The sequence below is a fragment of the Motacilla alba genome, chromosome 4A (genome assembly GCF_015832195.1).
Source record: "Motacilla alba alba isolate MOTALB_02 chromosome 4A, Motacilla_alba_V1.0_pri, whole genome shotgun sequence".
NCBI classification, from domain to species: domain Eukaryota; kingdom Metazoa; phylum Chordata; class Aves; order Passeriformes; family Motacillidae; genus Motacilla; species Motacilla alba.
In genome coordinates this window covers 911,754-937,831 of record NC_052045.1, presented here as the reverse complement: position 1 = coordinate 937,831, position 26,078 = coordinate 911,754, and the positions used below count along the sequence as shown (strand labels likewise).

Genomic DNA, 26,078 nt, shown 5'->3' with positions numbered 1-26,078 from the left:
ACAAGGCTCATGACAAGAGGAAAACCCTTTAAACGAGGCTAGGCCAAGAAGACTTTCTGCCCAAGCCTGTTTAGAGAAGGTCATGTTTATTAAAGTATAAGAAAAAAAAAACCCCAACGCACGTTTGGCAGCCTTGCCAGGCCGTGCAGCAAGCGTGGCTCCCGACAGCAGCACCAGGCCTGGTGCCACAGCCTAGGGCCCCAGCTTGGCCATGGTGGAGCGCAGCTGGAGGGTCCCCTCTGCCCAGGAGCCCGGGTACTGGCACATCTTCTGCCACAGGTTCAGCTCCTCGCCCGTGGAGTCCATCCAGTCCACAGCCTGCCCGTTGCTCATGCCTGGGGAAGGGAGGGCAGAAGTGAGTGCTGGAGCTGGCTGGTGCCCGCAGGGCAGAGCCCCAGCGAGGCTGTGGCTGCTGCTGGCAGGGCTGGGGGCTGCAGGCTCTCACCATTGCCCACCCCCAGGCGCACACCCCCCAGGAAGTCGTTGCTGGACAGCGGCTCCCGGTCCCAGACCGTCAGCTCCAGGCAGATGTGCTGCAGCTCCTCGGCCTTGATGCCGTTGTAGACAAAGGTGTGGTTGTAATGAGGGTTCAGGGTCTTCTTCACCACAGGCGTCTTCCTCTTGGAGGCTTTGTTTTTGTGTGGCAGGAGGTAGCTGGGGAAGCAGCCCCTTGGGTTAGCAGCACATGGGCAACTGCCTCCTGCTCGGGGGGCTTGGGGCACCTCAGCACCCCAGCACCTGGCCTGGAGCCCCCCTTCCTGCCTTTCCTGGCACGGCTCAGCAAGAAGGGCCATGACACCCTGCAGGGGCCTCCTCCAGGCCCCCCAGCAGCTTTGGGAATACAGCCAGGGAGGACAGTGCCTTTCTCACCCCAGGACCCTCACTCACCCCTTGACAAAGCTGTCTGAGGTCCCTCCAGACTTGGCTGCTGTCAGGTTCTTGGCTTCCTTGATCCAGACCTGGAGCTCACCACCTTCCCCTGTTTTGCCTAGGAAAAACCCAACACAGTAGAAATTAATCCAATTTAATTTCTGGCACTGCAAACTTCTGGGAAGTTCCTGCTGAACACCCTTCATCCCAAAGGCAGGTGCAGAGCCTGGACTGGCATCTCCTCCTGCCTTCTCCTGTACTGGCCCTGCCCTGCAAAGGCAGACAAAATTGCTTCATGCAGGGACAGAGAGCAAGCCTGGCCCAGCCCCAGGGAAGGACTGAATGGTTCGGGCAGCTGAGGACAGCCAGCTCTGCCCTGACCCAGAGCAGCTCTGCAGAGGAGAAGGCTGCAGTGACAGCACCCAAGAACCCCATCCAGAGCCAGCTGCATGGCCAGGAGCAGGCCCTGCAGGGCTCCACACTGATCCCAGAGCTTCAGCACTCACCTTTCCTGCCATTCCCAGCCCCAGGATGCTTGGCAGATGGGATGTACTTCATGGAGACAACCAGCTCCCCCTTGTACTGGTGGAGACCAGCAGCATCTGCCCCAATCTGCCAAGAGGTGAGGATTACCAACCACTGCAGAGAAGCCATGGCACACACAGTGACAGCCCGGTGTGCAGCACCCCCAGGCTGGGACAAAGGACGTGGCCTCTGCTGGATGTGGCTGAGCTGGACACATGCCTGAAAACTCCCCCCAGCGTGACCAGCGTAGCCCAGCTCCTCTGGGATCTCATTTTGGCCCAATCACCTGACAAGGAGAGGGAAGCTAGGCTCAAGGCAGAAGTTCTGCCCTTTTTCACTACACCAGCTCTGCTGTCTGCATCTGGGGTTTTCACACCTCCAAATATCTGATGTGGCAATTTGGCAATGCTCAGCTGAGGTCTCCACCCCTCTCTGCCCACCGAGGGCTCTACCCCCAGCAGGACCGGGCAGGGGAGGCTGCGGGCAGCGGGGCACACCTTGCCATGCAGGGGCAGGAACTCCTCCAGGTGGCTCTCGAAGTCCCAGGCAGCCAAGGGAACCTCTGCCTCCCCCAGGAAGGTGTTGCGGCCGAAGCGGTCGTGGTGCCACACCGAGAACTGCAGCGTCCTCGCCAGCAGGAGGGACCTGCTAATCTCATACTGGGGACAGAGAAAACCACCGGTGAGCAGGCAGCACAGCACAGGGCAGGCCTGGCAAACTCCATCAGCTCACGAGCACGAGAGCAGACGGGCCTGAGCAGCAGTGGATGCGCACAGGAGCCTGTTCCTCTTTCCTTCCACGCCTGCCGAAACCTCAGAGTCCCAGGGCAGAGGTGCAGGAGCCTGTGCTCCCCCAGCAGTGGCCCCTGGAGCCAGGACTCGCGGCATCCGGCCATCCCACCACCAGCAGAGCTCTGCCAGACCACCGAGCCTCAGGTGGTCAGAGGGCAAAACCTCAGCAAACCTGGCTGTGGGAGCCTGAAAACCAAACCACAGCTCTCGCTTCCTCCTGTGCAAGAGTGCCTGGCCTCAGAGGTGCACTGCCACACTCAGGGACAGAGTCAGGCAGCAGGCATGGTGAAGGGCACTGCCAAGCTGTTCTGCCCTGGGGCCCAGAACTTATCTCTGCCCCTGTGGCGTGCTGCCCTCCCTCCTGGCACTGTAACATGCCTCCAGGGGCCAGGAAGCCTTCACCTTGGAAGGGAATACCCAGGGTAAGCAGGATGCCTCTACTCTGGGGAACGCCAGGAACCAGGGACATGTCCTGTGACACAGTCACATCTGTGGCTGTGCCTCCACCCCACCGTGGCACCGGGGCCTGGCAGCACAGCCAGGGCACAGCTGGCAGTGCGGGGATTTTGCAGCTTTCGGGGCGCAGTCTCTGAACACAGGTCCTTTGCAGAGACCCCGCCGCAGGGTTGGGAGCTCAGCCCTCCCCTCGCTGGTTCCAGCAGCATGCCCCGAGCAGCTGCAGCCCAGCCCAGCCCCACACCTTCAGCAGCTCGTTGTACAGGGGGTTGGTGGTGCTGCGTTTGATGGTCGTCTTGCGCTTCCCTTGCCGGGACTTGTCGGGCAGGAGGTAGGTCTTCACATACCTGAGGGGAGAACAGGCAGCACTTCAACAAGGTCCCCCCACCTAAATCCTCCGAGCTCCCCAGGGCAACCGCAGACCTTCTGCCTCACCAGGACCCTCCCAGTAACAGCTCCCACCTCTGGTGGGCACCCACAACCCAGCTGGACACCACCAGTGGTGGCAGCAGCCACGGCCCCCCGGCTCTCACGGGTTGGAGCGCTTCCTGCCCTCGTCCCCGTAGGCCAGCTGGCGACACTCCTTCACGTGAATGAACAAGGTCTGCGTCTTCTGCTCGTAGCTCAGGGAGAAGGAGATGCCCCCAGTGACAGCCACGCTGCCGAAGTCGCCGGCCTCGCTGTAAATGCTGACCATGCTCCCCAGCGTGCTCTGCAAGACAAGGCAGGGCTGAGCTGGCACGGCGTCACCTGACAGTCCCTCCTCACCCTCAGCAAGGTTACTCCCTGTGCCTCTTCTGCACAGCCCTCCTCACCTCGCCGTGGCTGGGGATGGCCACAAGTGCCTCCCACCCACACACAGCTGTGGAACAGAGCATTCTGAGTCTCTGCATTTTGATTTCCTTCTGGGGGAAGAAGCCCCCACACACAAGGCCCTTGCCCCTTCCCTCCAGGAGCTGCCTGCCCTGCCTCCCTCCCACCCAACCCTTCAGCACTGCCTCTCTCCATCGCTTCTCCCTGAGGGGAGCAGAGCAGAGCAGAGCAGAGCAGAGCCACCCGCGGGGCTCACCGAGGAGGTGCCACTGCGCATGCTGCCCCGGGCCACCCGCTGCCGGTGGATCTGCACCAGGTTATCAATGTCCTCCTCCTCCTCCTCCTGCAAGGACAGGGACAGGCCGCCGGTGAGGGAAGCAGTTGGGCACAGCCAGCCAGACACCTGGCTCCTCCAGCTGGCAGCCGTCTGTGGCACTCAGGGTCTCACCAGCTCCGTGTTGAGGCCAGGGACTGACTTGCTCCTGTCCCCCAAAGAGCCACCTTCCCCCACCAGGTCCTCGGGGCGCAGGTCGATCACCGACTTGGTGTACTCTGCACGAGAGGGGGTGAACAGCAGCACAGAGCAGGACGAGCAGAGCCCTGCTGCTCCTCACACGAGGGGCTGCCTCTCCCAGCTGCACTGAAAGCCTTCCCAGCCCAGGGAGGAGGAGCTGCCCACCCCTGGCCCTGCCAGCACCCGCGCGTCTCTCACCCGCAGGCCTCGCCACCCGCCGGGGGTTCTTCTTAAATATCGTTTCGTGCTCGTCCACTGAGGTGCTGCTGCGGGTCCCCACGGTGGCATCCTGGGCAGGGAGAGCCCCTTCAGAGCAGGGCAGGGCTGGGAGCCCTGTGGGGTACCCAGCCCCACGCCCCAGGACACGCTGAGCCTGCTGCAGCAGCGTCACGCACCCGTCCGTCAGAGAGCGCACTCTTGGAGCGGAGAGGGAGGGTCAGGCTGGAGGAAGCAGGTCCTGCTGGCCCTGCGACCTGTTTTCCAGGGCTGGCTCTCTCCAGGGAGTTCCTCCTGCGGCAGACACAGAAAGGTCTGTCCCAGGCCACAAGCACTGCTGGCAGAGCAAGTGCTGGCCAGGAAGTGCCACTTGAGCTGCCCGTAGCAGAGTGGGAGCAGAGGACATTCCTGCCCAGGGACAGGCTTCAGCCCAGCCAGAGGAGCCAGCTTCCCCTCACTAGACTGAGAAAAACACACTTCACATCACGGTCCCATCCTCTGCCAGGCAGTCCTGCCAAGGACAACCCACGCTGGGCTCCTCTCACCTGCCCCCGTCATCAGCAGGACTAGGTCTGTAGCTGTCCAGGCTCATGTTTTCCATGGACTCTGTGTCGCTTTTGCCATCCCGAAGGTCTGAGGCATCTGGAAACAAACTGCAGACAAGCAAAACCACAGGTATGTCCTGTTTGGCGAGGAGGTCGGTCTGAGAGAGCTTCTGTGCCACCGACGGTCCACGTGGGGCAGCAGATTCCTCTCAAACCTGCGGCAGATGACAGCTGCTGCCTGGAGCACGGGGGACAGCAGGGATTCTTACCTGGACCCCTCCCGGGGTGCAGGGGGGCTCGGCTGCCGGACTGCAGAGGAGTTTTTAGGCTCGCTGAGCTGGGCTTTCTGCAGGAGGGTTTGTCCCACAGTCTCTCTTTTGTTGGCTGGAAGCAGAGAGGCATCAGGAGGAACACTGCTCCAAGCTCACTCACTGCCTGGAGCAGGAGTTGCTCCCATCCAGCTCCACACCGGGCAGAGGAGCACTGGGGGAAGCCGGAGCATCCCAGGTGGCCGGGCTGCGGGAGAGGGCTTTGCCGTGGCACCCCTACCTGCTGGCCTGTGCCGCAGGGACAGCCGCACCATGTCGCTGCCCAGGCGGTTGGCGAAGCGGTTCACCCTCTGGTCATAGAACCAGTCACCCGTTGTCTTCTTCAGCTCACTGCAGGGCAGGGGTGGTGGGGGCACTCAGGGGCAGTGGGGGCTGCCTGCTGTGCCCCAAGCCACCCTCGGGGCTGCCACAACCCAGGAACACAGGCACGACAGGCAAAATGAGCAGGGACTGCGCAGGGACCATTCGCCGGGCAGCTGACAGGCTCAGCTCCATCCTCAGCAAACACGGCAGCAAGCCAGGTTTTGCAGGACAGGGGAGGCCAAAAGGGAGGAAACCTGGGGTGCTTGAAACACAGGCTGGGCGAGGGGCACAGGGGCATGCTGCAGTCAGCTCAGGGGGTGAAGGAAAGGACAGGAAGGAGACACAAGAGCGGGGTCTGGCCCATTTCTCCATCACCCGAACATGGGAACCCTCTCCAGGAGTGACAGCAGAGCAAGCTGCCCTGCACTGGGGAGGACCAGCCAGGCTAGGAAAGACTGGCTATGGGGCATCAAGTTGAGGCAACTGAGAGGAGGAAGGGGGCAGGAGGGGTGTACAGAAGGTCCCTGCCACTTGTCCTGGCTACTCACGCCTCCTTGGTGCAGACTTTGCAGCGCCAGGAGCCGCTGGGGCTGTAGGAGCGGCAGTCCCGACACACCAAGTGGTTGCAGCCGCGGCAGGTGTTGGCCTTGGGGCTGACGCGGCCCAGGCTCTGCTGGCAGCGGGCGCAGGTCCGCTCGCTGTAGCGCTGGCTGCCCCGCTTGGCTCCCTTGCGCCGGATCTCCAGCAGCTCATTCTTCAGGCGCCTGCTCACACCCGACAGCAGGAGCTGTCAGAGGCGCCCGGGACCCCGGGAACACCCGTCACCCACGCTCTCGCTCATCCGCCGCTACCACAGCAAAGCGGGGAAGCAGCTCCTGCCCGGCTCCTCCGCGCTCGCACCTGATCCTCCTCTCCTCCGCCTTGCGGAGCTCCTCATCGCGCTGCAGGACCTGCAGGATCAGCTCTCTCTCCGCGTCCGACAGGAAGGACAGGTCCACAGCCTCCGACATCGCTCCAGCGGGATGGCCGGCCCTCAGCGGATGCCAGCTAGGGACATGCCAGCTGCTGAGGCGGCTGCCCCCCGCCAGCTGCCCCGTGCCCGCTGCCGGGGCCGGACGGGACGGCGGCACCGGGGACACCGGCCCGCCCGCCGTCTGCACCGCCCTGCCCCGGGCTGGGCTCGGGCCGCCTGCCAGCCCCGCCGCCCCGGTGACCTCAGCCGGCTCCGTGGGACCGGGCTGACGCCCAGCACCCGCGGCAGCCCCGGCAGGAAGGAGCCGCCCCGGGCTGCCCCTCCCAGCCCGCACCGGGGCTCGGAGCTGCCCGAGGAGCCGCCGGGAGCGGACGTGCACCGGGAGCCGCGGCACGGACGGATCCGGCTGGCGGGCGGCGGCACCGGGAGCCGCGGCACGGACGGATCCGGCTGGCGGGCGGCGGCACCGGGAGCCGCGGCGCGGCCCCCACGGAGCCCGAGCGCTCGCTCGGGGACTGCAGCCGCTCCCCGCTCCCGCCCGGCTCGGCGGAACCGGCGGGAGGGACCTTCCCGGCCCCGCAGCCGCGCTCCGGCGTCCCTCGGGAAGGAGGGGGCGGCGGGACGGAGCCCAGGCTCCTCTCTGTCGGGGAAAGGGGGTCCGCGACCGGGAGCACCGCGTTCCCGGCGCGGCCACGGGGGGTAGGAACTGCCCCCGCCCCGGGACACCGCGGCTCGACCCCCGGGCCGCAGCGGGACCCCTGGCTCCCCCGAGTGCCCACCAGCCGAGGGACCCCCGTCCTCCCCCGTCCGCGGAGGAACCCCCGGTACCCCGCCAGGGGAGCGCCGCCCGACCCCGCTTCGCTCCCGGTACCTGCAGCGGCTGCGGCCGGCGCCGCCCGGCGGCGGGAGGGGAGCCGGGAGGGGAGGGCGGCGCCGGTGCCTTAAAGGAGCCGCGGCGGCCGCACCTGCGGCACCGACGGGGCGGCCCGTGCGGGAGGCGGTGCCCGCTCCCCCAGCCCCTGCCCCGCCGGTCACCCCGGCAGAGCGGGGCTCCGGCCCCCCGGGCGCTCTCCCCGGTGCCCCGCGGCCCTGGCTGGGTGGGCGGCTGCTCTCCAAGAGCTCCGAGCGCACCGACACCCGAAGTGCGGGGGACCCCCCGGCATGCCCGGGGAGGAGCCGAGGAGCGGCCGCGGTGTCCTCCCGCCGCAAGGCTGCCGCCGCTGCCCTTGTCCTTGGTGGCGGAGACACGGGCCCCGCAGCGCGGGGAAGCCGAGCACACGGGCTGGCCGAGGCGGGGGCTCCACCCGAGGGGAGGCGGCTTGTCGCCACGCAGGACGGCGGGGGAGGCCACCTGGGTGCAGCCCCGAGGCGAACGAGAGGACGCGGCTCTGCCCACACTTTCGGCCGCACCCCAGGGATGGGAGAGCCAGAGGCTCCCAGGCCTGTGGGAAGCGATGTGACACTGACACAGTGGAAAAAACCGCGGAGACATCAAAGGGCCAGCGGGAGCTTCCTCATGGGGCAGGGGTTCGCTCCACTGGGAGTACACAATACACAGGCAGAGGGCTTGGGGCTTGCAGGCAGACAATGCCACAGAGGCTTTGCTCCATGAGCCCCTCCACGCACCACCCTAGGACCCAGAGTTCCCGGGCCAGACCCTCACACCTGCACCAGTGTTCACGTTTTAACTGGACACCAACAAGAGGCGGTGAGAAACATCTTTATTTCTGAAAAAAAACCAGGAAGGAAACAAGATGAACAGACTCACTTCCAGGACATTAAAAAGCATGCTGGAAAATACAAGCACAAAGCTTGTCCCTGACCTGCTGAAATGAACCCAGCAGGAGCTCAAGGCTTCTCAGCACTGTGTGAAAATGGGGCTCAAGGGGCTACCACGTGTCCAAGACCTGGGCAGTGACTGGCAGAGCCAGGGCAGAACACTGGCACTCTGAGCCCAGCTTGCTCCGTCCTTGTCTGGATCCTGAAGGGATCTGCCATGGGGGGCACAACCCTGGGTGCCCTGGGCACAGGGAGGTGCTGCTGGGCAGTGCTGCCCCTGGCAATTAGGGGACATAAGGCACAGCCAGGCTGGCAGCAGGACACTGCTGGCCACCCTTCCAAGGGCGCTGGAGCCCCGGCGGTGCCCAGGGCCCACTAGACGGGCAGCACAGGCCGGCACTCGAGGTCCAGCACCAGGTGGTGCACGTGCGGCGCGTAGGACTTGACTGGCTCGACGTGCAGCACGCTGCAGCGCCACGGCCGCCCGTGCAGCTCCGCCAGCAGCCCCTGGATGCGCGTGGCCGTGGCTTCGGCCCACCTGTGCCACTCGGGCCGGAGCCTGGCCCGCAGTGCCTGCTCCCCGCCGTGCTCTGCCGGTCGCCGTGCCTCTCCCGCGGGGCCGGCCGCCTCCGGAGAGCCGCGCTCAGCCCGCAGCAGCGCGCTCTGCGGCGCGGGCCGAGCCTCCACGTTGTGGTGGATGTGCAGAACCCCACCCGTGTCCTTCTTCAGGACGCGGCAGGCCACGGGCCAGCCTTCCTCCGAGCTGGGAATCAGCCCCAGGTTGACCCTGTCCGCCACATCGCGCAGCTGCAGCTGGGAGCGGAGCGGAGGTGAGGGGACCCCGCGGGAGGAAGGGTGGCGCGGAACGGCCGGCGCGGCTCACCTGCCGGCTGTCCCCGCGGTGGATGCGGCAGCGATCCCGCACCCCGTTCAGCACCAGGCTCCTGTGCAGGGCCTCCACGGCGTGGCTGTTCCACTCACAGGCGTGGACAAAGGCGGCTCCGGCGTGCACCAGGAAGGGCAGCGTGAAATAGCCGATGCCTGCGGGCAGGGGGGGCAGCGGCTGAGGGCAGGGACTCCAGAGATCCACACTCCTCCCCGAGGGCAGGGCAGCACGCACGCTGCCACCCTGCCTCCCCAAGTCTGCTTTGCTCTGCGTTGGAGAAAGCCCAAATACTGGAAAATGGAAATTTATCCCTCCCTCTTCTGCAAAAGCAAAATCTGCCTTGAAAAATGTTTGGAGGAGTTTATTTTACCTTCGGTCTTTGGCTATCAGGTTGAGACATGCCTGGTTCTGCAGAAGTGTCCAGATTACCGTTTGGTTTGATTAATCTAGGGCAGGTTTGTGGGTGCCATGTCCTTTCAGTGTGGCACTAATTGGAAGCACTAACTTCCTCAAGCACAAACAGTGGCAAATCCTTCCCCTGTGAGGGGATCCAGGTGATTCCCCAAAGCAGCACTAGGCACGGAGCCTGAGAACAGGACATCCTGTGTCCAGAGGCAGAGGCTGCAGGGACACAGGCAGGACAGCAGTGCCAGCAGAGCTGAAGGGCTCACAGGCAAGACAGGAGCTCTAAGCCTGAGTATTTTTCATTCCAAGCTGGAAATGACATTTCATGTCTACCTGGATGCCATCAGCACCTGTCCTGCCCCTCCTCTGTCCCCGTTACCTGCATAGAGATCCACCAGGACCTCCCCGGCGCAGGGCAGCGAGGCCACACGCAGCTTCTCGCTGATGTTTCCCGGGGAGAACATGCACTTGGTCACGTCGAAGGTGTACCTGCAGGACCCCCCCAGGCGGTGAGGGCAGTCCCTGAGGGCAGTCCCTTCCCGCCCCGCAGCTCCTGCCCACCTGATGCCGTTGTCCACGTGCTCCACCCAGCCGTGCTGCCCCAGCAGCAGGGTCACCCTGGGGCTCCGCATGCCATCTGCCGCCACCCGTCCTCGCCGGGCCACCCGCCGGGCCCCCAGAGCCGAGGCCACCGTCTCCCAGAGCGCCGGGCCTGCAACACGGCGCCCGGGCGGCACCGACACGCTTCATGAAAATCCTTTTGCCAGGCTTTTCTTCTCCTGAAAACCTGAGCAACCTCGAGAACAGAATGTAAACAATAGCTATCTGCTGCTGTGGAATGCAGCAAGTGAATCTGTGATTAGTCTCATGTGGTTGTTTCTAATTAATGGCCAATCACAGTCCAGCCGTCCAAACTATCTCGGTCAGGCACAAAACTTTGTTATTCATTCCATTCTATCGCTGTCTCGCCTTCTGATAATTCTTTAATCTCCATTCTTTTGGTACAGTTTTAGTTTAGCATTTTAATAGAATATATATGATAATATAATAAATCAACCTTCTAAATCATAGAATCAAAATTCTCGTCTCTTCCCTCATCCTGACTAGCCTACAAAAACCACACCGGGAGATGCGGGCTGAGCCGTGCCGAGCCGGGGCAGGCATGCCCTGCTCGCCTTCCCCAGCGCCTGCCAGGGCACCGAGCCTGCACCACAGCACCCGGGAGATGCGGGCCGAGCCGTGCCGTGCTGTGCCGTGCCGGGGCAGGCATGCCCTGCTCGCCTTCCCCAGCGCCTGCCAGGGCACCGAGCCTGCACCACAGCACCCGGGAGACGCGGGCCGAGCCGTGCCGTGCCAGACAGGCATGCCCTGCTCGCCTTACCCAGCGCCTGCCAGGGCGCAGCGCTGAAGCTGTCCTCGCTGAGCAGCACCAGGTCGCCGTGCCTCTGCCAGGCGTGCGGCACGTCCCGCTCCAGCTCCGCCGTCCAGCTGGCCCCCAGCAGCCGCCGCAGCTCGTCCCGCAGCCTCCGGGCCGGCGAGCACCGGCGGGCGGCCCTGCAGGGCACAGGCTCCTGGGCAGGGCCGTGCCACGGGGCCGGGGCCGCCGCCGCTCGCCGGGCTCGGGGAGGGCAGAGGGGCTGTGCTCACCTGGATGCCGACCAGCTCCCAGGGCACCTCCGGGGGCACGCACAGCTGCGAGAGCTTCTCCGGCAGCACCGGCACGGCCACGCGGCCCCCGGGCACCGGCTGCAGCCCGAAGCGCTCGTCCCGGAGCCGCTCCGCCTCCAGACACTGCCTGCGGCCGGCCGCGGTCAGGCCCTGCCCGCGGAGCCTCCCGGCGGGCCCGGCACCGGCCGCGGCAGCGCGGGCTCCCCTTCCCCCTGCCGCTCACCTGAGGCGCTGCGCGAACCTCGGCTCCGTGGCCAGCGCGGGGACACCTGTGGGGACACCTGTGGGGACAGCCGCGGGAACAGCCGTGGGGACAGCCGCGGGGACAGCCGCGCCTTCCATCCTGCCGGGCCCCCGGCGCTGTTAGGCTCGCCAGGGGCTGTTCCTAAGGACCGGTGCCCGGTGCCAGGGGATCCGCGAGGTCCCGGAGCCGCTCAGAGGCCGCTCCCGGTGCCGGGGGACCCCCGAGGCCGCCGCAGCCCCTTTCCGGGGGTGCCGGGGAGTCCCGGCCACCCACGCCGGTGCCGCGTTTTCCGCCGGACGCTTTTTGAAAGCGCCGCTGCCCCGGTTGTCGCGGACGGAAGCGGAAGCGGGGACGCGGCTGGCGGCGGGCCGGAAGCGGCGCGGGCGGCGCGATGGCGGGGCTGTCGGTGCGGGACCCCGCCGTGGATCGGTCCCTGCGCTCCGTGTTCGGTGAGGCCGCGGGGCGGGACCGCGACCTGCAAAGGGGAGGCGGCACGGGCGGGCACGGGCAGGCGGGGAGCCGGCGGGTTTCCCCTCTCGCCGCCGGGGCCGGTACCCGCCGCGCTGACCGGCGGCACGGTCTGTCTCCGCAGTGGGGAACATCCCGTATGAGGCCACGGAGGAGCAGCTGAAGGACATTTTCTCGGAGGTTGGGCCCGTGGTCAGCTTTAGGTGAGAGCGGCCGCAGGCCTCCCGCGGGTTCCCGTGCCCGGTGCACACCGAGCCGCGCGGGCTCCGCGGAGCCGGCCTTGCAGCCGTGGATCGCAAACCCTTAACGTTGGCAAAGGGCTCTAAAACCCCCCAGCCCAGCCGTTCCCCCAGCACCGCCGAGCCCACCGCGTCCCCCGGTGCCACATGCGCACAGCTTTTGGCCCCTTCCAGGCACGGTGCCGCGGGCACTGCCTCGGGCTGCCTGCTCGGGAGCTTGGCAACAGCCTTGGCCAAGGAGCTCTGCCTGACACCCGTCTGAACCTCCCCGGGCCCCCGAGGCTGGTTCCTCACACGGAGCAGCAGCTGCGGGGCTCGTGAGGCTGTGCCAGCCGTGCTCAGGGCACAGGGACCCGGTGGCCGTGCCAGGCTCATGTGGAGATGGAGCACGACGTCCCGAGCAGGTGGACGTGGGCACGCAGCTCTGGGCTGATGAGGGCTCAGGTGTTGGTCGGGCTCTGTGCTGCTCACTGCCAGCCCTGTGCCTCCCACAGGTGTTTTCCAGGCTGGGCAGCAGGCCCTGGTGCTCTCAGTTCAGGTTTTGGGAGGTCTGGGGGCAGCCAGTCCCGTCCTTTTCCTCGTGAGGTCATAGCAGGCACACGGCTGGCACTGCTGGGCGTCCTGCCCACCCCAGCCTTGGCAGCAGCCCTGCCAGGAGCCAGCAGGCCCTTTGGCTTGGGCATGGGCCTGGCTGCTGTGTGCCTTGGGCTGCCCTCACCGTGCTGCCAGCGCTGCTGGGCTCCATCCCTGTATCCCCCTGAGCTCTCACTGTGCTCCCAGCACTGCTGGGGCTCTATCCCCAAGTTCTATCCCCCCTGAGCTCTATCCCTGTATCCCCCTGAGCTCTCATCATGCTGCCAGCACTGCTGGGGCTCCATCCCCCCAAGTTCTAAGCCCCCGAGCTCCATCCCCGTATCCCCCCGAGCTCCATCCCCCCGAGCTCCATCCCCGTATCCCCCCGAGCTCCATCCCCGTATCCCCCCTGAGCTCCATCCCCCCTGAGCTCCATCCCCCCTGAGCTCCATCCCCCCTGAGCTCCATCCCCGTATCCCCTGAGCTCCATCCCCGTATCCCCCCTGAGCTCCATCCCCGTATCCCCCCGAGCTCCATCCCCGTATCCCCCCGAGCTCCATCCCCGTGTCCCCCCGAGCTCCATCCCCGTATCCCCTGAGCTCCATCCCCGTATCCCCTGAGCTCCATCCCCGTGTCCCCCCAAGCTCCATCCCCGTATCCCCCGAGCTCCATCCCCGTATCCCTTGAGCTCCATCCCCGTGTCCCCCCGAGCTCCATCCCCGTATCCCCCGAGCTCCATCCCCGTATCCCCTGAGCTCCATCCCCGTATCCCCTGAGCTCCATCCCCGTGTCCCCCCGAGCTCCATCCCCGTATCCCCCGAGCTCCATCCCCGTATCCCTTGAGCTCCATCCCCGTGTCCCCCCGAGCTCCATCCCCGTATCCCCCGAGCTCCATCCCCGTATCCCCCGAGCTCCATCCCCGTGTCCCCCCGAGCTCCATCCCCATATCCCCCGAGCTCCATCCCCGTATCCCTTGAGCTCCATCCCCGTATCCCCCGAGCTCCATCCCCGTGTCCCCCCGAGCTCCATCCCCATATCCCCCGAGCTCCATCCCCGTATCCCTTGAGCTCCATCCCCGTATCCCCCAAGCTCCATCCCCGTGTCCCCCCGAGCTCCATCCCCGTATCCCCCTGAGCTCCATCCCCGTATCCCCTGAGCTCCATCCCCATATCCCCCGAGCTCCATCCCCGTGTCCCCCCGAGCTGCAGGAGCCGTGGGCACAGCAGGATGCCCACCTGCCCTCAGCAGCGGCGCGTGTCTCCTCTGCTCTCCTCCCTGCCAGGCTGGTGTACGACAGGGAGACGGGCAAGCCCAAGGGCTATGGCTTCTGCGAGTACCAGGACCAGGAGACGGCGCTCAGCGCCATGCGCAACCTCAACGGGCGCGAGTTCAGCGGCAGGGCGCTGCGCGTGGACAACGCCGCCAGCGAGAAGAACAAGGAGGAGCTCAAGAGTGAGTCGGCCTTCTGGGCTCCCTCACGCCGGGCCCTTGGCAGCGCTGCAGGGCAGGGCCTGTCTCTTCTGCCAGGCTGGCAGAGCTGAGCTGCTCCGGGAGGTGGTGTGAGTAGTGCCCCAGAGGGGTGCACGGGCTCAGCTCTGGGGTTGCACTCCCAGATGATCACAGAATCACAGAATTGCTTAGGAAAAGGTTTGTAAGGATCACGGTCCAGCCTTTGACCAAACACACTGCATCAACTAGATTGGGGCACTAAATGCCATTTCCAGTCTTTACCTAAACACTTCCAGGAACAGTGACTCCACAACCTCCCTGAGCAGCCTGTTCCCATGCCTAATCACCCCTTCTGGGAACAAATTCCTCCTAAGGTCTCCCTGGTTTTGCTGCCTGATGCCTAATCACCCCTTCTGGGAACAAATTCCTCCTAAGGTCTCCCTGGTTTTGCTGCCTCCTTTTCCCCTGGTGGGCTGGTGCTCCCCTCCTGACGAGCCTGTCCATGTGCTGTTCGTGTTGCAGGCTTGGGCACAGGTGCACCCATCATAGAGTCACCCTATGGGGACCCTGTCAACCCAGAGGACGCCCCCGAGTCCATCAGCCGGGCCGTGGCCAGCCTGCCACCCGAGCAGATGTTTGAGCTGATGAAGCAGATGAAGGTGAGCGCAGGAGTCCCTGTGTGAGCACAGCTCCTGTCACCGCTGCCCTCGCCCTCCCACCCGTGTCCCACCTCGTGGGAGCTCTGATCAGGGCCTGTCTTCCAGCTGTGTGTCCAGAACAGCCCCCAGGAAGCCAGGAACATGCTGCTGCAGAACCCCCAGCTGGCCTATGCGCTGCTGCAGGCCCAGGTGGTGATGAGGATCGTCGACCCGGAGATCGCGCTGGTTTGTCCCTTGCTGCTCGTCCCAGGTTGGGAGGGTGTTGGTGGAAGCCTTTGTGGAGTGGAAAAGAACTCCGTTCTCCTTCTTCCTCCCCTAGAAAATCCTGCATCGCCAGACCAGTGTTCCTCCTCTGATCCCAGGCAACCAGCAGGCAGTGCCAGGCCCGGGGCCTGGGCCGGGACCGGGGCCTGGGCCAGGGCCCAACGCGCAGCTGAACCCGCAGAGCACCCCGTCGTCCCAGCCGCAGCCCATAGTAAGAGCCTGCCCTACACAGGAGCTGTGCAGGGGAAATGGGCAGTGCCAGCTCTCCAGCTGGGGCACGTGCCCGGCTGTCGGGGTGTCCCTGAGATCCAGTGTCTCTCTGGCAGGGCGGGATGCACGTCAACGGCGCTCCTCCTCTGATGCAGCCGCCCATGCAGGGGGGAGTGCCAGCCCCAGGACAGATGGCGGCCCCTGTGCAGGGCCCAGGCCCTGGCCCCATGGCTCCAGGAGGTGAGTTTGGGCCGAGCTGCCCCAGTGTGAGCGCACAGGTCCTGCGGACACCCCCCTCTGCCTTCCCCCTAGCCAGAGGGCTCAGCCCTGTGAGAGCACACGTAATCCTGTTCTGTGCATTGTGGTTGTGCTGCTGCCAGAGGTGGGCCACAAAGTTGGATTGTCCCTGGGGGGAACCAACACCAAGGGAATAAACCTCCAGATGCTCCCCCAGGAGCTGGGAGCGAGAAGGTATTTGGGGCCAAAGGAATGGGTTAGTCGTCAGGGATGGCTGAGGAGGGGTCTGATCTCTGCCTGTCCCCTCTCAGGTGGGATGCAGCCACAGGTTGGGATGCCAGGTGCAGGGCCAGTCCCCTTGGAGCGTGGACAAGGTAAAACAGACGTGTGTAGTGCTGTGTGTGGTGTGAGCCTCGCTCCAGTGAGCAGTGCTGTGCCCCAGCTGCCTGCAGCCCGGCTGTGCCCAGCCCCGGGGCTGTGCCCGGGTTTGTTCACTGAGGCACAAGGCTGTGCTCGCAGCTCCTTGGCTCCCAGGGCTCAGCCCAGATTGGCTCCCAGCTCGTTCTGCACCTTGTTGTGCAGTGGTGCCCTGGCAGCCAGGAGAGCTGCCTGTCCCCACCGAGCGGGATGTGTCTGTGTTCTCACCTCTGCGAGCCCGTGTGTGTCCCTGTGCTTGTGCGGGCAGGCAGAGCTTGCTCTTCTCCGGTCCTTGTGCTGCTCCTTCGCTGCCGGGGTGCTGGGAGCAGCCGCTGCGGCCCCCGCGTCCTCCCGCGCCGTGCCCAGCAGAGGGAGCTGGGTCTCCGTTTTGGCTTGAGGCTTGGCAGGGCTTTCCCGGAGGGTGACGGCTCGGCTTTCCCTCCGCAGGCACGGTCTGTCCGGCCCAGCCCTGGGGCCCGATTCCTTATGGTTCACACGTTGCCATGTGTAGGTTAGTACGGCCCCGGTGTTCCTGTTCTCCCAGGAACAGCACGTGCAGACTCCCGTCACCTCTGTTGCCTTGACTTCTATCCTAGGCCTTGTTTCAGCAACACGGCAAACCCAGTCTGAGATCCTTTGGCCTTAGGGTCAGCTGCCTCTCGTTTTCTTTGGGGTGGGCGCTGTCTTCCCGAAAGCTGTCTGATAGTTCTTGGCACCCAGAAGGTTTTGGAGAGCAGGAGCTGGGTGTGCGTGGGGCCGGCGTGGCCCCACGGAGTGCCGTGTCTCTTGGCAGGATGTCTTCTGTGCCTGCCTCTCTCCCTGAGTGAGGGAAGGACTGTGCCACGCTGGCTGTCCTGCCTCCGCTGTCAAAGGGGGTGCGAATGGAAGAGGTTGATAAAGCCAGACTTGGAAACATTTTCTCTGTAGGTTTTTCTGGGGACTTCAGGGTGCGTGATCCTGCAGGCAGCACTGTCCCCAAAGCCGCTGCGCGTGTGCATACACTATTTACGTGTCTGCTCTTTCCCTCTTTTCCTGCTGCTTGCCCAGGGAACCTGCAGCTCTCGCCCGTGGGACCTGCCAGGCCTGCGTCTATCGAACGCGTTCAAGGTACCCCGGCACCAGCTCCCTCTTCCCGTGGAGCTCGTTGTGGAGTGTGCAGAGGGCAGCTCTCACCCTGCTGTTCTCAGGGCCAGGGACTGGCATGTCACTCCTTGTAGCCTGACAGCAGTAAGAGGAGATGAAGGAGGCAGGATTTCTTCTAGGGCTACAGGAGAGAACAGGCTAGAACCATGCATGGAGCCTCTGGTGGAAAAGGAGAGCCTGTTTGGAAAGGGCTTTTGCCTGAGATCCAGCCCTCTTTGACACTGTGCTTCCAGGAGCCTTCCAGGTCTTGCTTTGCTCCTGGCCCCACGTCGGCAGGGTGTCGATGCCCACACTTGTAGGGATTGCCATGGGGGCACCTGTGCTTGGTTTGGCCCCTGGTGCCATAAGGAACCTTAAATAAAACCCGAGAAGAAAAAGAGGAATAAAATTGGCAGCCAGGGAAGGAGCTTTGGTGTGCTCCAGCCTCATGTGCGGGGCCACGTCCCCAGCAGACAGCACAGCTCAGGGGAGCAGCGTGGCTGCCCCACGCCCGGCCCAAGGGCGCCGGGGACAGTCTTGGCACGGCACTGGTCATGCAGATGCTCACGAGTTCTTGTGTGTCTCCCTGGCAGTGCCCATGCCAGACCCGAGGGCCCCTATGCAGCGTGGACCTCTACCTGCTAGTGGCCCGCCGCCCCGAGGCCTTTTGGGAGATGCCCCGAATGACCCTCGCGGAGGGACCCTGCTCTCAGTCACTGGAGAAGTGGAGCCCAGGTGAGGGGAGAGGGAAGGCGAGGAGCCCTTGGCACTGTCCCCTGCCCAAGGGTAGCCTCTCGCTGAGGACAGGGATGGCACCGGCCTTCCGGGAGTCACTGATGCCTGGTTGGAGGCCTGTGTGCTGCCCGCCGTGGGGGCCGGCCCGTTTCCCCGGGGAAGGGATCTCCCCGGGGCGATGGCAGCTGCCCTGTGGCACGGGGCCACCAGCACCCATCCCTGTGCCAGCCTCACCCTCCTCCCCTGCGGCCGGCTTCGGGGGCGATCCCAGCGCTCTGCCCAGACCGTGCCAAGCCAGTGTCTGATTCACACTCTCTCGCTTTTTCTCCTCCTCCTGCTTTGCTCTCCTCGTCTCTCTGCGTCAGAGGTTACCTTGGGCCGCCCCACCAGGGAGCCCCTATGCACCATATGCCTGGTCATGACAGCCGTGGCCCCCCCCATGAGATGAGGGGGGGACCCATGGGAGAACCCCGACCACTGATGGGAGAGCCGCGGGGGCCCTTGATGGATGCTCGAGGTGAGAGAGGGGGCATGAAATACGGGTGGCTTGGATTGTGCAGGCAAGAAGTCAGAGTGGAGCCGGCTGCCCCGACCCAAGGCGTAGGAAGGGGGTTTGGGCAGTGAAATGACTGACTCCAGGCGAGGAGGGACAGTCCCAGGGTGCAAGGGACTTTCTCCAGGCATGTGCCCTCTGCCCCCAGCCCTGCACTTCTTGGGTGCTTGCTGGCCCCCAGACAAAGGAGGCGGCAGGCTCGCTCCCACGCTCCTCGCAGCGCCGCTTCCTTCAGGAGCTTACCTTGTGTTTCCTCCGCAGTCGGAAGAGATCCCCGAGGGCTGGAGCCGCGAGGGCTGGAGCCGCGAGGGCTGGAGCCGCGGGTGATGGAGGCGCGGGCGCTGGAGGCGCGAGGCCTGGAGCCGCGGGTGCTGGAGCCGCGAGTGCTGGAAGCCAGGGCCATGGAGGCCAGGGTCCTGGAGCCCCGGGGCCTGGAGCCTCGAGGGCCCGGTCCCAACCCGCGTGGCCCGATGCCTGGTGGGATACAGGGTCCTGGGCCACTTAACATGGGAGCCAGTGGCCCGCAGGGGCCCCGCCAGGTACACACGGCTCTGCTCAGCTGCTCGGGCACCGACGGCGTCCCCTAGGCTGGGGCTGGGTGGGGGGTGTCCCACGGAGCAGCAGCTCTGGGAAGCACCAGGCCGTGCTCTCTGGCTCTGAGGGGTCGGGGCATCTGTCCCATTTCCCCAGGCACTGCCCATCAGCTGGGGACAGGACAAGGCTCCGGCCTCTCTCCACCTCTTCCTGAGACACAGAAAGGAGCACTGGAGTTGGGAGGGGAGAGCACATAAAATGCACTCTCTCTTCGTGCTCAGGCATCTTCAAGCAGTCCGTGAGGGCATCCATCTGATCATCTGTTTTACCTTCTTGAATTTGTATTGCTCGGTCCAGAAGCCCCCAGTCCCTAACCCCTCTCTTACTCCCCCAGGTTCCTAACATGGCTGGGGCAGGCATGCAGGGAGGAGGCATACCTGGGGCAGGAGTCCAAGGAGCTGGTCAACCTGGAGGCTTTAGCCCTGGACAGAGCCAGGTCACCCCCCAGGATCACGAGAAGGTGAGAGAACAAAAGGGAAAGGCTGAGACAGTAGGAGCAGCACTTGCTGTGTGCCTTTCTGTGGCGGGGTCAGCCCCTCCCTGGCTCTGGTATGCTGTGGCTGCTCTGGCAGGGCATGTGTCTGAGCCCTCTTTCCCCACAGGCAGCACTGATCATGCAGGTCCTGCAGCTGACAGCAGACCAGATCGCCATGCTGCCCCCAGAGCAGCGGCAGAGCATCCTCATTCTGAAGGAGCAAATCCAGAAATCCACGGGGGCACCCTGACAGGTGATGTCCTTAGCCTGGTCTCGCCCTGTGCCTGCTCCCTTCCAGTGAAACAGAGCTGCCTGGGATGGCACTCTGCCCTGCTTCCCTCTGTGCCGGGCTCACCCTCCTCTCCTTCTTTCTGGCAGGCACAAGATGGAGATGTCATGTGCCTGGATAGAGGGGATGCTCCATGGCAGCTGCTCCCATTGCTACCTGAGCTGATGGTGCATTTTGGGAGAGGTTATGTCACCCTTGAGAGGTTTTTCTTTCTAGTTCATTTTTTTTTTTTCTGTGCATATTTTATGGTGTTTGAAATAAAGTGGGAGGAGGGTTTGAGTAAATCCATGTCCCTGGCTGCCTTGTTTGGTCTCTCATGGAGGCCAGAGTGGGTTGGGTTCTGGGAGCAGTGGCCTGGCTCCAGTCTTGTCCAAAGCACTTGCCATCCTCCCTCCTCCCCACACCAGGGCAAGAATTAATAATGGAATTTCTTGTAGTGTGCTGTTCACAGGGGTCTCGGGGAAGGGCAGGACAGGGAGCTTGGCTTTCTCTCCCTGCTGGCCGGGCAGGAAGGGCTCTGGATCCGATTGCAGTATCACTTTCCACGCCAGCCTGCTCAGGCAGCGGGCTTTCCCTCTGTGCATACGCTGCAGCAGAACCTGCTGGGAGCTGAGCTGGGTGCTGGCTGCAGGCTGGCACTGGGGTGCCAGGGTGGCAGTGAGCCCGTGCAGATGGATGTCTGATCCTGCACCCCAGAGAGTTTGCCATCAACCAGCTCTTCTATTGCAGCCTGCAAGGGGCAGAGCATGGGCTCCTTTGCACCTGCACAGCTGAGTCACCACGGAAGCTTTCATTACAAAGAAAAGAAGTTTAATTTATTCTTATACAAGAGTGTTTAAACCCTGAGGGGCACGTTTGGCCCCTGACACCTGCATGGATGCCCGTGTCCCATCCCCATCCAGGGGTTCTGCCCAACCCGCTGGGCTCCCACTGCTTCCCACTGCTCCAGCAGCATCACAGAACGTGGCTCTGGTTTCCCGGTGAGGGGGCTGGCTGGAGCTCCAGGCCCCTTGCTCCATGAGGACCCCTAGTACACCAGGACAGGCAGGCAGCAGTCTTTGAACCTGGAATTCGTCATGGAGAAGGAGTACCTTGCTGTGTCTTGCTTGGCTTCAGTGCATGCACAGGTGCTTATCCCTGGCCTTGCTTCGGAAAGGCGTGAGGCAGTGCAGTCAGGGTCCCTGCCCTCTGGGTGCCAGCCTCGCTGCCACTTAAACTTAAAAGTTTTCCTTGTTGAAGTAGAATTTGACCTTCCTGGGGTCCAGGCTGGAGTGTTGGTGACAAGACTTCTGCAGGCTCCTTGCCAGGGCCTCCGGCCCACAGAGGAACACACCGACCACCGACCTGCCAACAGCACGGGCATGTCAGTGCCAGGCGGGCCACTCGGGGAAAAGGGATTCAAAAGCTTTGTGAGCTCCCTGCCTGGCGTAGCACCCCTCTCCCAAAGCCAGCCCCATGCTGAGTGCCAGGGGTACGCCTCCGACTCCAACATCCCGAATTCTGTGCTCAGCTCTCACCTGGGGTGGGCTGCAGCCACCGCTGCAAACTCCGTGTTCCACATGGGCCGCCCGAAGATGGTTTTGTGCCTGAGGCCCGTCACTGTGTCCGTAGCGGTGTCGAAGTGGAGTGCCACGTTGTTGGCCTGGGCAGGCAGGGATGGTGAGCCCCCCAGGCACCACCCAGAGCCCCCCTCCAGTCCCTCACCGCAGAGGAGCATCCATTATTGATCTCACCAAACACTGGACTTGGTGCCTACAAGCCATTGTCATGCTTGCCCTGCCCTTGCTGCCCAGCTTGGCCACCCTGTGTCCCCCTCCTGCAGCCATGCCAGCCTGTGGTCGACTCACAATGCTGGTGTCCCAGCCAGTGAGGAAGAGGCGGTAGGTGAGGAAGTCTGCCTTGCCCGACTCAGCCATCTTCTGCTCCAGGGAGGCGAGCAGGTCGTTGAACCAGGCAAAGGCTCCCGTGTCCCGGCACAGCCAGTAGAAGTAGATCTGGGATGCAGGGGAGAGGGATTGCTCAAGGTGGAGCCGAGCCAGAGAAAGAAACCCACAGCTGGTGCCGTGGGACGCTCCGTACCTTCTTGGTCTTGAGGGTCTGGTCAGCCTGCTGGAACTTGTACCAGACGGACTTGAGGATGGAGGCGAAGGGGGTGACGCCGATGCCCGCGCCAACCAGCATGGCCACCTCGTACTGGAACACGTCTTCGCTGGCTGTGCCAAAGGGACCGTCCACCTCGATCCTGGCCGGAGCGGGGCCTGGGTGAGAGGTACGGCCTCCCCAGATCCCTGGCATGACCTGTCGGGCGCTCCCCAGCCTACCTGGGCGTTTCCAGCTGGAAGGTGTCGATGAGACGCTCTGTCCAGTCCCCAGCTGCCCGGATGTGGATGGAGAAGAAGTCCTCCTCGGGGGCAGAGGTGAGGGTGAAGGGGTGCCACTCCAGCGCGGAGATGGCGGGGCAGTTGACGAAGATGTACTGCCCCACCTCCATGCAGAAGCCCTTCTTCTGCATCTGCAGCTCCAGCACGCGGGCAGGGTGCATCACCACCTGGGGGCACGGGCAGGGCTCAGCGCCCAGCCTGCCCCCGTCCCCACGAAGGGGCTGTGCCTGTGGCCCCTCCCCATGGCCACCACGGCGAGGGGCTGTGGCACAGGTGACTCCAAGGGCAGCAGCTGGCAGAGGAGCAGGCTCCTGCACCACCCACCTTTTTGACAACCACCTTCTGGTGCGCACGCCAGACCCGCAGGATCCGCTCAAAGACATAGAGGATGATGGGGGCAAGAACCCACTTCCAGGACTGTGAAGGTGGAGGAGAGCAAAGGATGGGCATCCCAAGGGCAAGGGAAGAGCTTCTCCCCCAGAGCCATCCCACCACTGCCCTACCTCAGCAGGGATGCTCCCAAACTCGGGGTCTTTGCAGCAGCTGTGGGTGCAGTTCTGCTCCCGCTGTGTCAGGTACTCGGCGCAGTGATAGGGGTGCACCTCTGCCATGCTCTGCTCCGTCTGCCCGCGCACCAGCCCGCTGCAGGGAGTGAGGGATGAGCCCAGGGGTCAGCTCTGCCGCAGCCAGGGCTGAGCCACCCTGCGTGAGGCCAGCTGGGCCAGCCCGCCTGGGAATGGCAGCTCAGAGCCCCACTGGACTGTCCCCAGGGCTGCCCCACCAGGGGACTGTGTGCACTGCCCCTTGTCCTGCCCTGGGGGTGCCGAGGAGCCTTACGCGATGCCGTGGATGACGAGGCCGGCGAAGTAGACGAGGAAGAGGTGATGTGTGTACCAGAAGAGCTCAAAGTAGTTCCTGCGGATGAACTCGGTGGAGGACGTGACCATGAGGATGAGTGCCAGCGTGATGATCACCCCCGTGAGCCCCGGGATGGTCGTGAAAGCCACGTACTCGACGGTCTGCGGGGCAGCAGGGTGGGTTAGGGGAGCAGGGGACAGCTGGTGCTGGGTGGCTGGATGCCAGGGCCACACTCACCGTCTGGTTGGAGTGGATGGGGTTCAGCCACTTGCTGCCCTGCAGGTGCATCTCGGAGAGGACAGCGGGGAGGCTGCCGTCGGTGGCTTGCTGGCTCTGGTTGTAGCGCTCCAGGTTGAAGAGGTGGGCGATGGTGTGCACGGCTGGACGGGGGGCAGGCAGTCACCCACCGGGCAGCTCCCAGTCCCCACTGTTGCCCCATCCCAGTCCAGGGGGTACCTGTGAGCAGCGCCAGTGCGTAGGCCACCAGCTTGTGGAAGGTGAGGTTGTGGTCCAGCTGCTTCCGCAACGTCCGCCTGCAGCACTGCAGGGACAGGCAGTGGCGTCAGCACGGGACAGGGACGGGGACAGCCACACTGGCCGTGCCACCACGGGACACTCACCGAGCAGGTGCCACGGAGGAAGGACAGCAGGTTGCGGCAGACGGGCAGCAGGATCAGCATGCTGTTGAAGTTGAGGCACTTGGCCGATGCTCGAGCCCATGCCAAGGCAGACTGGGGAGAAGAGAGGGGTGAGCGCCGCTGTCCTGTCGTGTGCCAGGACCGGCTCAGGATGGGGCCAGCCAGTGCTGAGCTAGGCTGGGAACTGGGATGGAGAGGTGCTGGGCTGGCGTGGGACTGGGAGGGGTGAGCTGGGAGAGGACAGGGAGGGGGAGATGCTGGGCTGGGCTGGGGTGCTGTTGGGCTGAGAGCAGACAGCGACCGAGACAGGGACTAGCATGGTGCCATGCCAGGCCACGGAGTGGGACGGAATGATGGTGGGCTGGAGAGAACAGAACACGAGAGGGGCGTGGGATGTTGCAGCCCCCACCCCACTGCAGCAGGGCCCCGAGGGGCTCGTCTGCCTGGGCAGGCAGGGTTACCCAGGGGAGCACCTTACCCCAAGGATGGCCCTGGTGTAGAAATAGCGTTCGTCCCGGTCAAAGAACAGAAAGTAGTAGGTGAAGAGGAAGATGTTGATGCCCAGCCAGGCTGCCTGCGGGGGAAAGTCACAGCCTCGTGAGGGACCCTGTCCCGGGAGCCTCCCACACCGCAGCAGTCAGGGCTGGGTGCAGCCAGAGGGTATCAGGACAGACAGTGCATCCTGTCCTGTTTCCTTGTGAGCTGCCCTGTCACGCACAGGGCTGGGACACAGGGTCAAAGGTGAGGAGAGGTGTGGAAGTCTTGCAGAATTGCTGTCTTGTCACACACTGCCCTGTGCATCACCCGTGCACGAGGAAGGAGGAAAGGCAGCAGCAGGCAACACCCGTGTAACGGGAGGGAAGGCAGATCCAGAGGGTGGTCAGGACTGTGTGGGACAGATTCTGGGAGAAGGAAGTTTCACAGGGAGCTGGCTCACCTGCCCCACTGTGCTGCTGTCCCCTGCCTAACCCCACTGCACCCCACACTGCCGCCTCTCACAGCCACTGAATTTTTGCAGAGGTCCCAAAAAAAAAAACCACCCTGCCGTGTATTTGGTTTTTGGCTGTTTTCTTCTTCTTTTTTAAGTAACTCAAAAAATTAAAATAGCCCAACTGTCAGTAAACCCCCATGTTCCCATGCATTCACAGCTCCTCGCACAGTGCTGAGCAGCTGATGGGTGCTGGCCAGGCGAGCTCTGTTACACCAGAGATGCTGCAGCACGGCACTGGCAGATGGTCCCCATGGTGCCAGCTCCTCACCCTGCCACGAGTTCTCACAGGATCCTCCTCCTCTCGCAAGGGGAGAAGAGGCACGTGGCCGGCTCCCAGCCAAAGCGGCCGGGCAAAGCAGCAGCATTTTTAAGTTTTCCAGGACCCCCTTTCCCGCGAGCTGTGTTTTCCCCAAGACTGCAGGTTTCCAGAGCCCATCCCTCCCCTGGCTGCCGGGTTGGCGGGATGGCGAGCAGAGGGGATGCTCGTGCCTCCCCACAGCCCCGCTCCCCATTTCCCCCATGAGCCCCCAGAGCCCCCAGCACCCGCGGAGCCCCAGCCCCGGCACTCACGAGGACGGCGGCTGAGAACCAGTGGTTGACCAGCCAGTTGCCCATGGTGCCGCTGCCTGCCCGCGCCCGCCCGCCCCGCGTTTTATGGAGGCGGCGGGCGGTGCGACAGCCCCGGCCGCGGGAACGGCACCGGGGACTTTCCCCGGAGGAGACTTTAAGGAAATGCCGGCGGTTTCAAAGGCCACCTTCCAGGAAGGCAGGGATCGGCCAGCACCGAAACGAGCCCCTCGTGCCGGCCAGAGAGATGCCCCGTGGCCCCACGGCTGGGTCACACAGCGGTCTGGCTGCTCCTCTTGGGCTTTTGCAACCTCTGAGGACAAAAACAGGCTTTTTTTCGAAGGCAGGAGTTTCCTGGGAAGAAGTTGTGGAGGATCCATCCTGTGCCTGGCTCCACAGCTCTGTTTTCCCCGGCCTCCCTCACCAGCCTGCACTGCCCATCTGCCAGGGAAGCCACCGAAGGAAGAGAAGCCTCCTGGGGTCACGGCGCTGTGCTGGTGCCAGGATCCAGCCTGGGCATCCAGGGCGGCTGATTTAAGACCGAGCACCAGTGGTGCTGCACCTCCATGGGCCCCCAGGGCTGACAAGCATCCTCAGCCCAGCACCCAAACCGAGCTGACCCCAAAAGTGGGTGCTGGGGTGGGGGTGTCAAACTCCTGGTTTGGGGCCAGGATGATGGGTCCCATCAGCACCCACTGCCACTGCTGTGCCAGCCACCCTTCCCCTCCTGCCTGCCCTCCACTGCAGGGCCCTGAGCCCCGGGGTGTCCGGTGCTCCAGCTGGGAACAGCAGCCTGTTCTGGGCCCCTGAGCCTGGAGGAACAGGTCGGACAGGCTTGCTCCTTGCTGGCATGCTGCTCTCTGCTGGCCTGCAGCCACGGCCGTGCTGACGGAAGCGCAGGATGAGGCCAGCCCATCCCGCCATGCTCCTGCACCTCCACAGAGGGGCTCCCCCATCCCCACTTCCCGCAGGCACAGCCCCATTTCGGTGCTGTAAAGGCGTTTGACGTGGACAGCAGGTGTGTGCGCCCGTGCCAGCCCCG

At 64.2% G+C, this 26,078-nt stretch overlaps 4 protein-coding genes across 9 annotated transcripts; 1 reads left to right on the top strand and 3 right to left on the bottom strand.

Moving 5' to 3' along the window:
- Positions 1-69: 69 nt before the first annotated feature.
- On the bottom strand, positions 70-7,182 carry SYTL4 (synaptotagmin like 4). The gene is made up of 17 exons (XM_038122800.1): positions 7,164-7,182; positions 6,263-6,409; positions 5,911-6,126; positions 5,280-5,389; positions 5,000-5,114; positions 4,731-4,838; positions 4,365-4,479; positions 4,168-4,258; positions 3,904-4,007; positions 3,712-3,798; positions 3,176-3,354; positions 2,887-2,989; positions 1,893-2,054; positions 1,377-1,482; positions 889-988; positions 446-654; positions 70-335 (listed from the first exon to the last, which is right to left on the bottom strand). Exons 2-17 carry the CDS (start codon positions 6,370-6,372, stop codon positions 193-195), a joined length of 2,058 nt encoding a protein of 685 aa, XP_037978728.1. The 5' UTR covers positions 6,373-6,409; positions 7,164-7,182; the 3' UTR covers positions 70-192.
- Positions 7,183-8,462: 1,280 nt separating this feature from the next.
- On the bottom strand, positions 8,463-11,415 carry TRMT12 (tRNA methyltransferase 12 homolog). The gene is made up of 7 exons (XM_038122809.1): positions 11,297-11,415; positions 11,053-11,200; positions 10,787-10,976; positions 9,967-10,117; positions 9,785-9,894; positions 8,998-9,155; positions 8,463-8,927 (listed from the first exon to the last, which is right to left on the bottom strand). The coding sequence occupies exons 1-7, from the start codon at positions 11,413-11,415 to the stop codon at positions 8,490-8,492; spliced, it is 1,314 nt and encodes a 437-aa protein (XP_037978737.1). The 3' UTR covers positions 8,463-8,489.
- Positions 11,416-11,642: 227 nt separating this feature from the next.
- CSTF2 (cleavage stimulation factor subunit 2) lies at positions 11,643-19,899 on the top strand. 5 transcript variants are annotated; one of them, XM_038122801.1, is made up of 15 exons: positions 11,709-11,766; positions 11,910-11,988; positions 13,880-14,049; positions 14,569-14,705; positions 14,811-14,930; positions 15,025-15,180; positions 15,296-15,419; positions 15,728-15,790; positions 16,881-16,940; positions 17,549-17,690; positions 18,056-18,207; positions 18,505-18,782; positions 19,172-19,297; positions 19,440-19,565; positions 19,691-19,899. In XM_038122801.1, the coding sequence occupies exons 1-14, from the start codon at positions 11,709-11,711 to the stop codon at positions 19,560-19,562; spliced, it is 1,788 nt and encodes a 595-aa protein (XP_037978729.1). In that variant the 3' UTR covers positions 19,563-19,565; positions 19,691-19,899. The 5 variants fall into 5 exon arrangements, with proteins under 5 accessions (XP_037978731.1, XP_037978732.1, XP_037978734.1 ...); XM_038122803.1 differs by lacking the exons at positions 16,881-16,940; positions 19,691-19,899 and having other exon boundaries at positions 11,643-11,766; positions 19,440-19,562; XM_038122804.1 differs by lacking the exons at positions 15,728-15,790; positions 16,881-16,940; positions 19,691-19,899 and having other exon boundaries at positions 11,643-11,766; positions 19,440-19,562.
- A 490-nt stretch (positions 19,900-20,389) lies between these two features.
- Positions 20,390-25,992, bottom strand: NOX1 (NADPH oxidase 1). 2 transcript variants are annotated; one of them, XM_038122998.1, is made up of 13 exons: positions 25,040-25,992; positions 23,957-24,052; positions 23,461-23,571; positions 23,297-23,381; positions 23,078-23,220; positions 22,820-23,001; positions 22,486-22,624; positions 22,307-22,399; positions 21,923-22,149; positions 21,681-21,843; positions 21,449-21,595; positions 21,119-21,243; positions 20,390-20,945 (listed from the first exon to the last, which is right to left on the bottom strand). In XM_038122998.1, the coding sequence occupies exons 1-13, from the start codon at positions 25,082-25,084 to the stop codon at positions 20,819-20,821; spliced, it is 1,683 nt and encodes a 560-aa protein (XP_037978926.1). In that variant the 5' UTR covers positions 25,085-25,992; the 3' UTR covers positions 20,390-20,818. The 2 variants fall into 2 exon arrangements, with proteins under 2 accessions (XP_037978926.1, XP_037978925.1); XM_038122997.1 differs by having other exon boundaries at positions 21,923-22,624.
- Between the last annotated feature and the right edge of the window lie 86 nt (positions 25,993-26,078).

What these genes read in the sequence shown, in the direction of transcription:
- SYTL4 (XM_038122800.1), bottom strand. Translation starts at nt 6,372, where the DNA reads ATGTCGGAGGCTGTGGACCTGTCCTTCCTGTCGGACGCGGAGAGAGAG. An exon ending in CCTGCGGCACAGGCCAGCAG is followed by an intron (nt 5,115 to 5,279) that starts GTAGGGGTGCCA and finishes CTCTGCTTCCAG; the next exon opens with CCAACAAAAGAGAGACTGTG. An exon ending in GCACCCCGGGAGGGGTCCAG is followed by an intron (nt 4,839 to 4,999) that starts GTAAGAATCCCT and finishes GCTTGTCTGCAG; the next exon opens with TTTGTTTCCAGATGCCTCAG.
- TRMT12 (XM_038122809.1), bottom strand. Translation starts at nt 11,415, where the DNA reads ATGGAAGGCGCGGCTGTCCCCGCGGCTGTCCCCACGGCTGTTCCCGCG. An exon ending in GGGAGCTGGTCGGCATCCAG is followed by an intron (nt 10,977 to 11,052) that starts GTGAGCACAGCC and finishes GGCCCTGCCCAG; the next exon opens with GAGCCTGTGCCCTGCAGGGC. An exon ending in CCTGGTGGATCTCTATGCAG is followed by an intron (nt 9,156 to 9,784) that starts GTAACGGGGACA and finishes CCCTGCCCGCAG; the next exon opens with GCATCGGCTATTTCACGCTG.
- CSTF2 (XM_038122801.1), top strand. Translation starts at nt 11,709, where the DNA reads ATGGCGGGGCTGTCGGTGCGGGACCCCGCCGTGGATCGGTCCCTGCGC. An exon ending in GTCCCTGCGCTCCGTGTTCG is followed by an intron (nt 11,767 to 11,909) that starts GTGAGGCCGCGG and finishes CTGTCTCCGCAG; the next exon opens with TGGGGAACATCCCGTATGAG. An exon ending in ACTGGAGAAGTGGAGCCCAG is followed by an intron (nt 17,691 to 18,055) that starts GTGAGGGGAGAG and finishes TCTCTGCGTCAG; the next exon opens with AGGTTACCTTGGGCCGCCCC.
- NOX1 (XM_038122997.1), bottom strand. Translation starts at nt 25,084, where the DNA reads ATGGGCAACTGGCTGGTCAACCACTGGTTCTCAGCCGCCGTCCTC. An exon ending in GGTTCTCAGCCGCCGTCCTC is followed by an intron (nt 24,053 to 25,039) that starts GTGAGTGCCGGG and finishes TTTCCCCCGCAG; the next exon opens with GCAGCCTGGCTGGGCATCAA. An exon ending in CTGGCTGGGACACCAGCATT is followed by an intron (nt 21,244 to 21,448) that starts GTGAGTCGACCA and finishes CTGCCTGCCCAG; the next exon opens with GCCAACAACGTGGCACTCCA.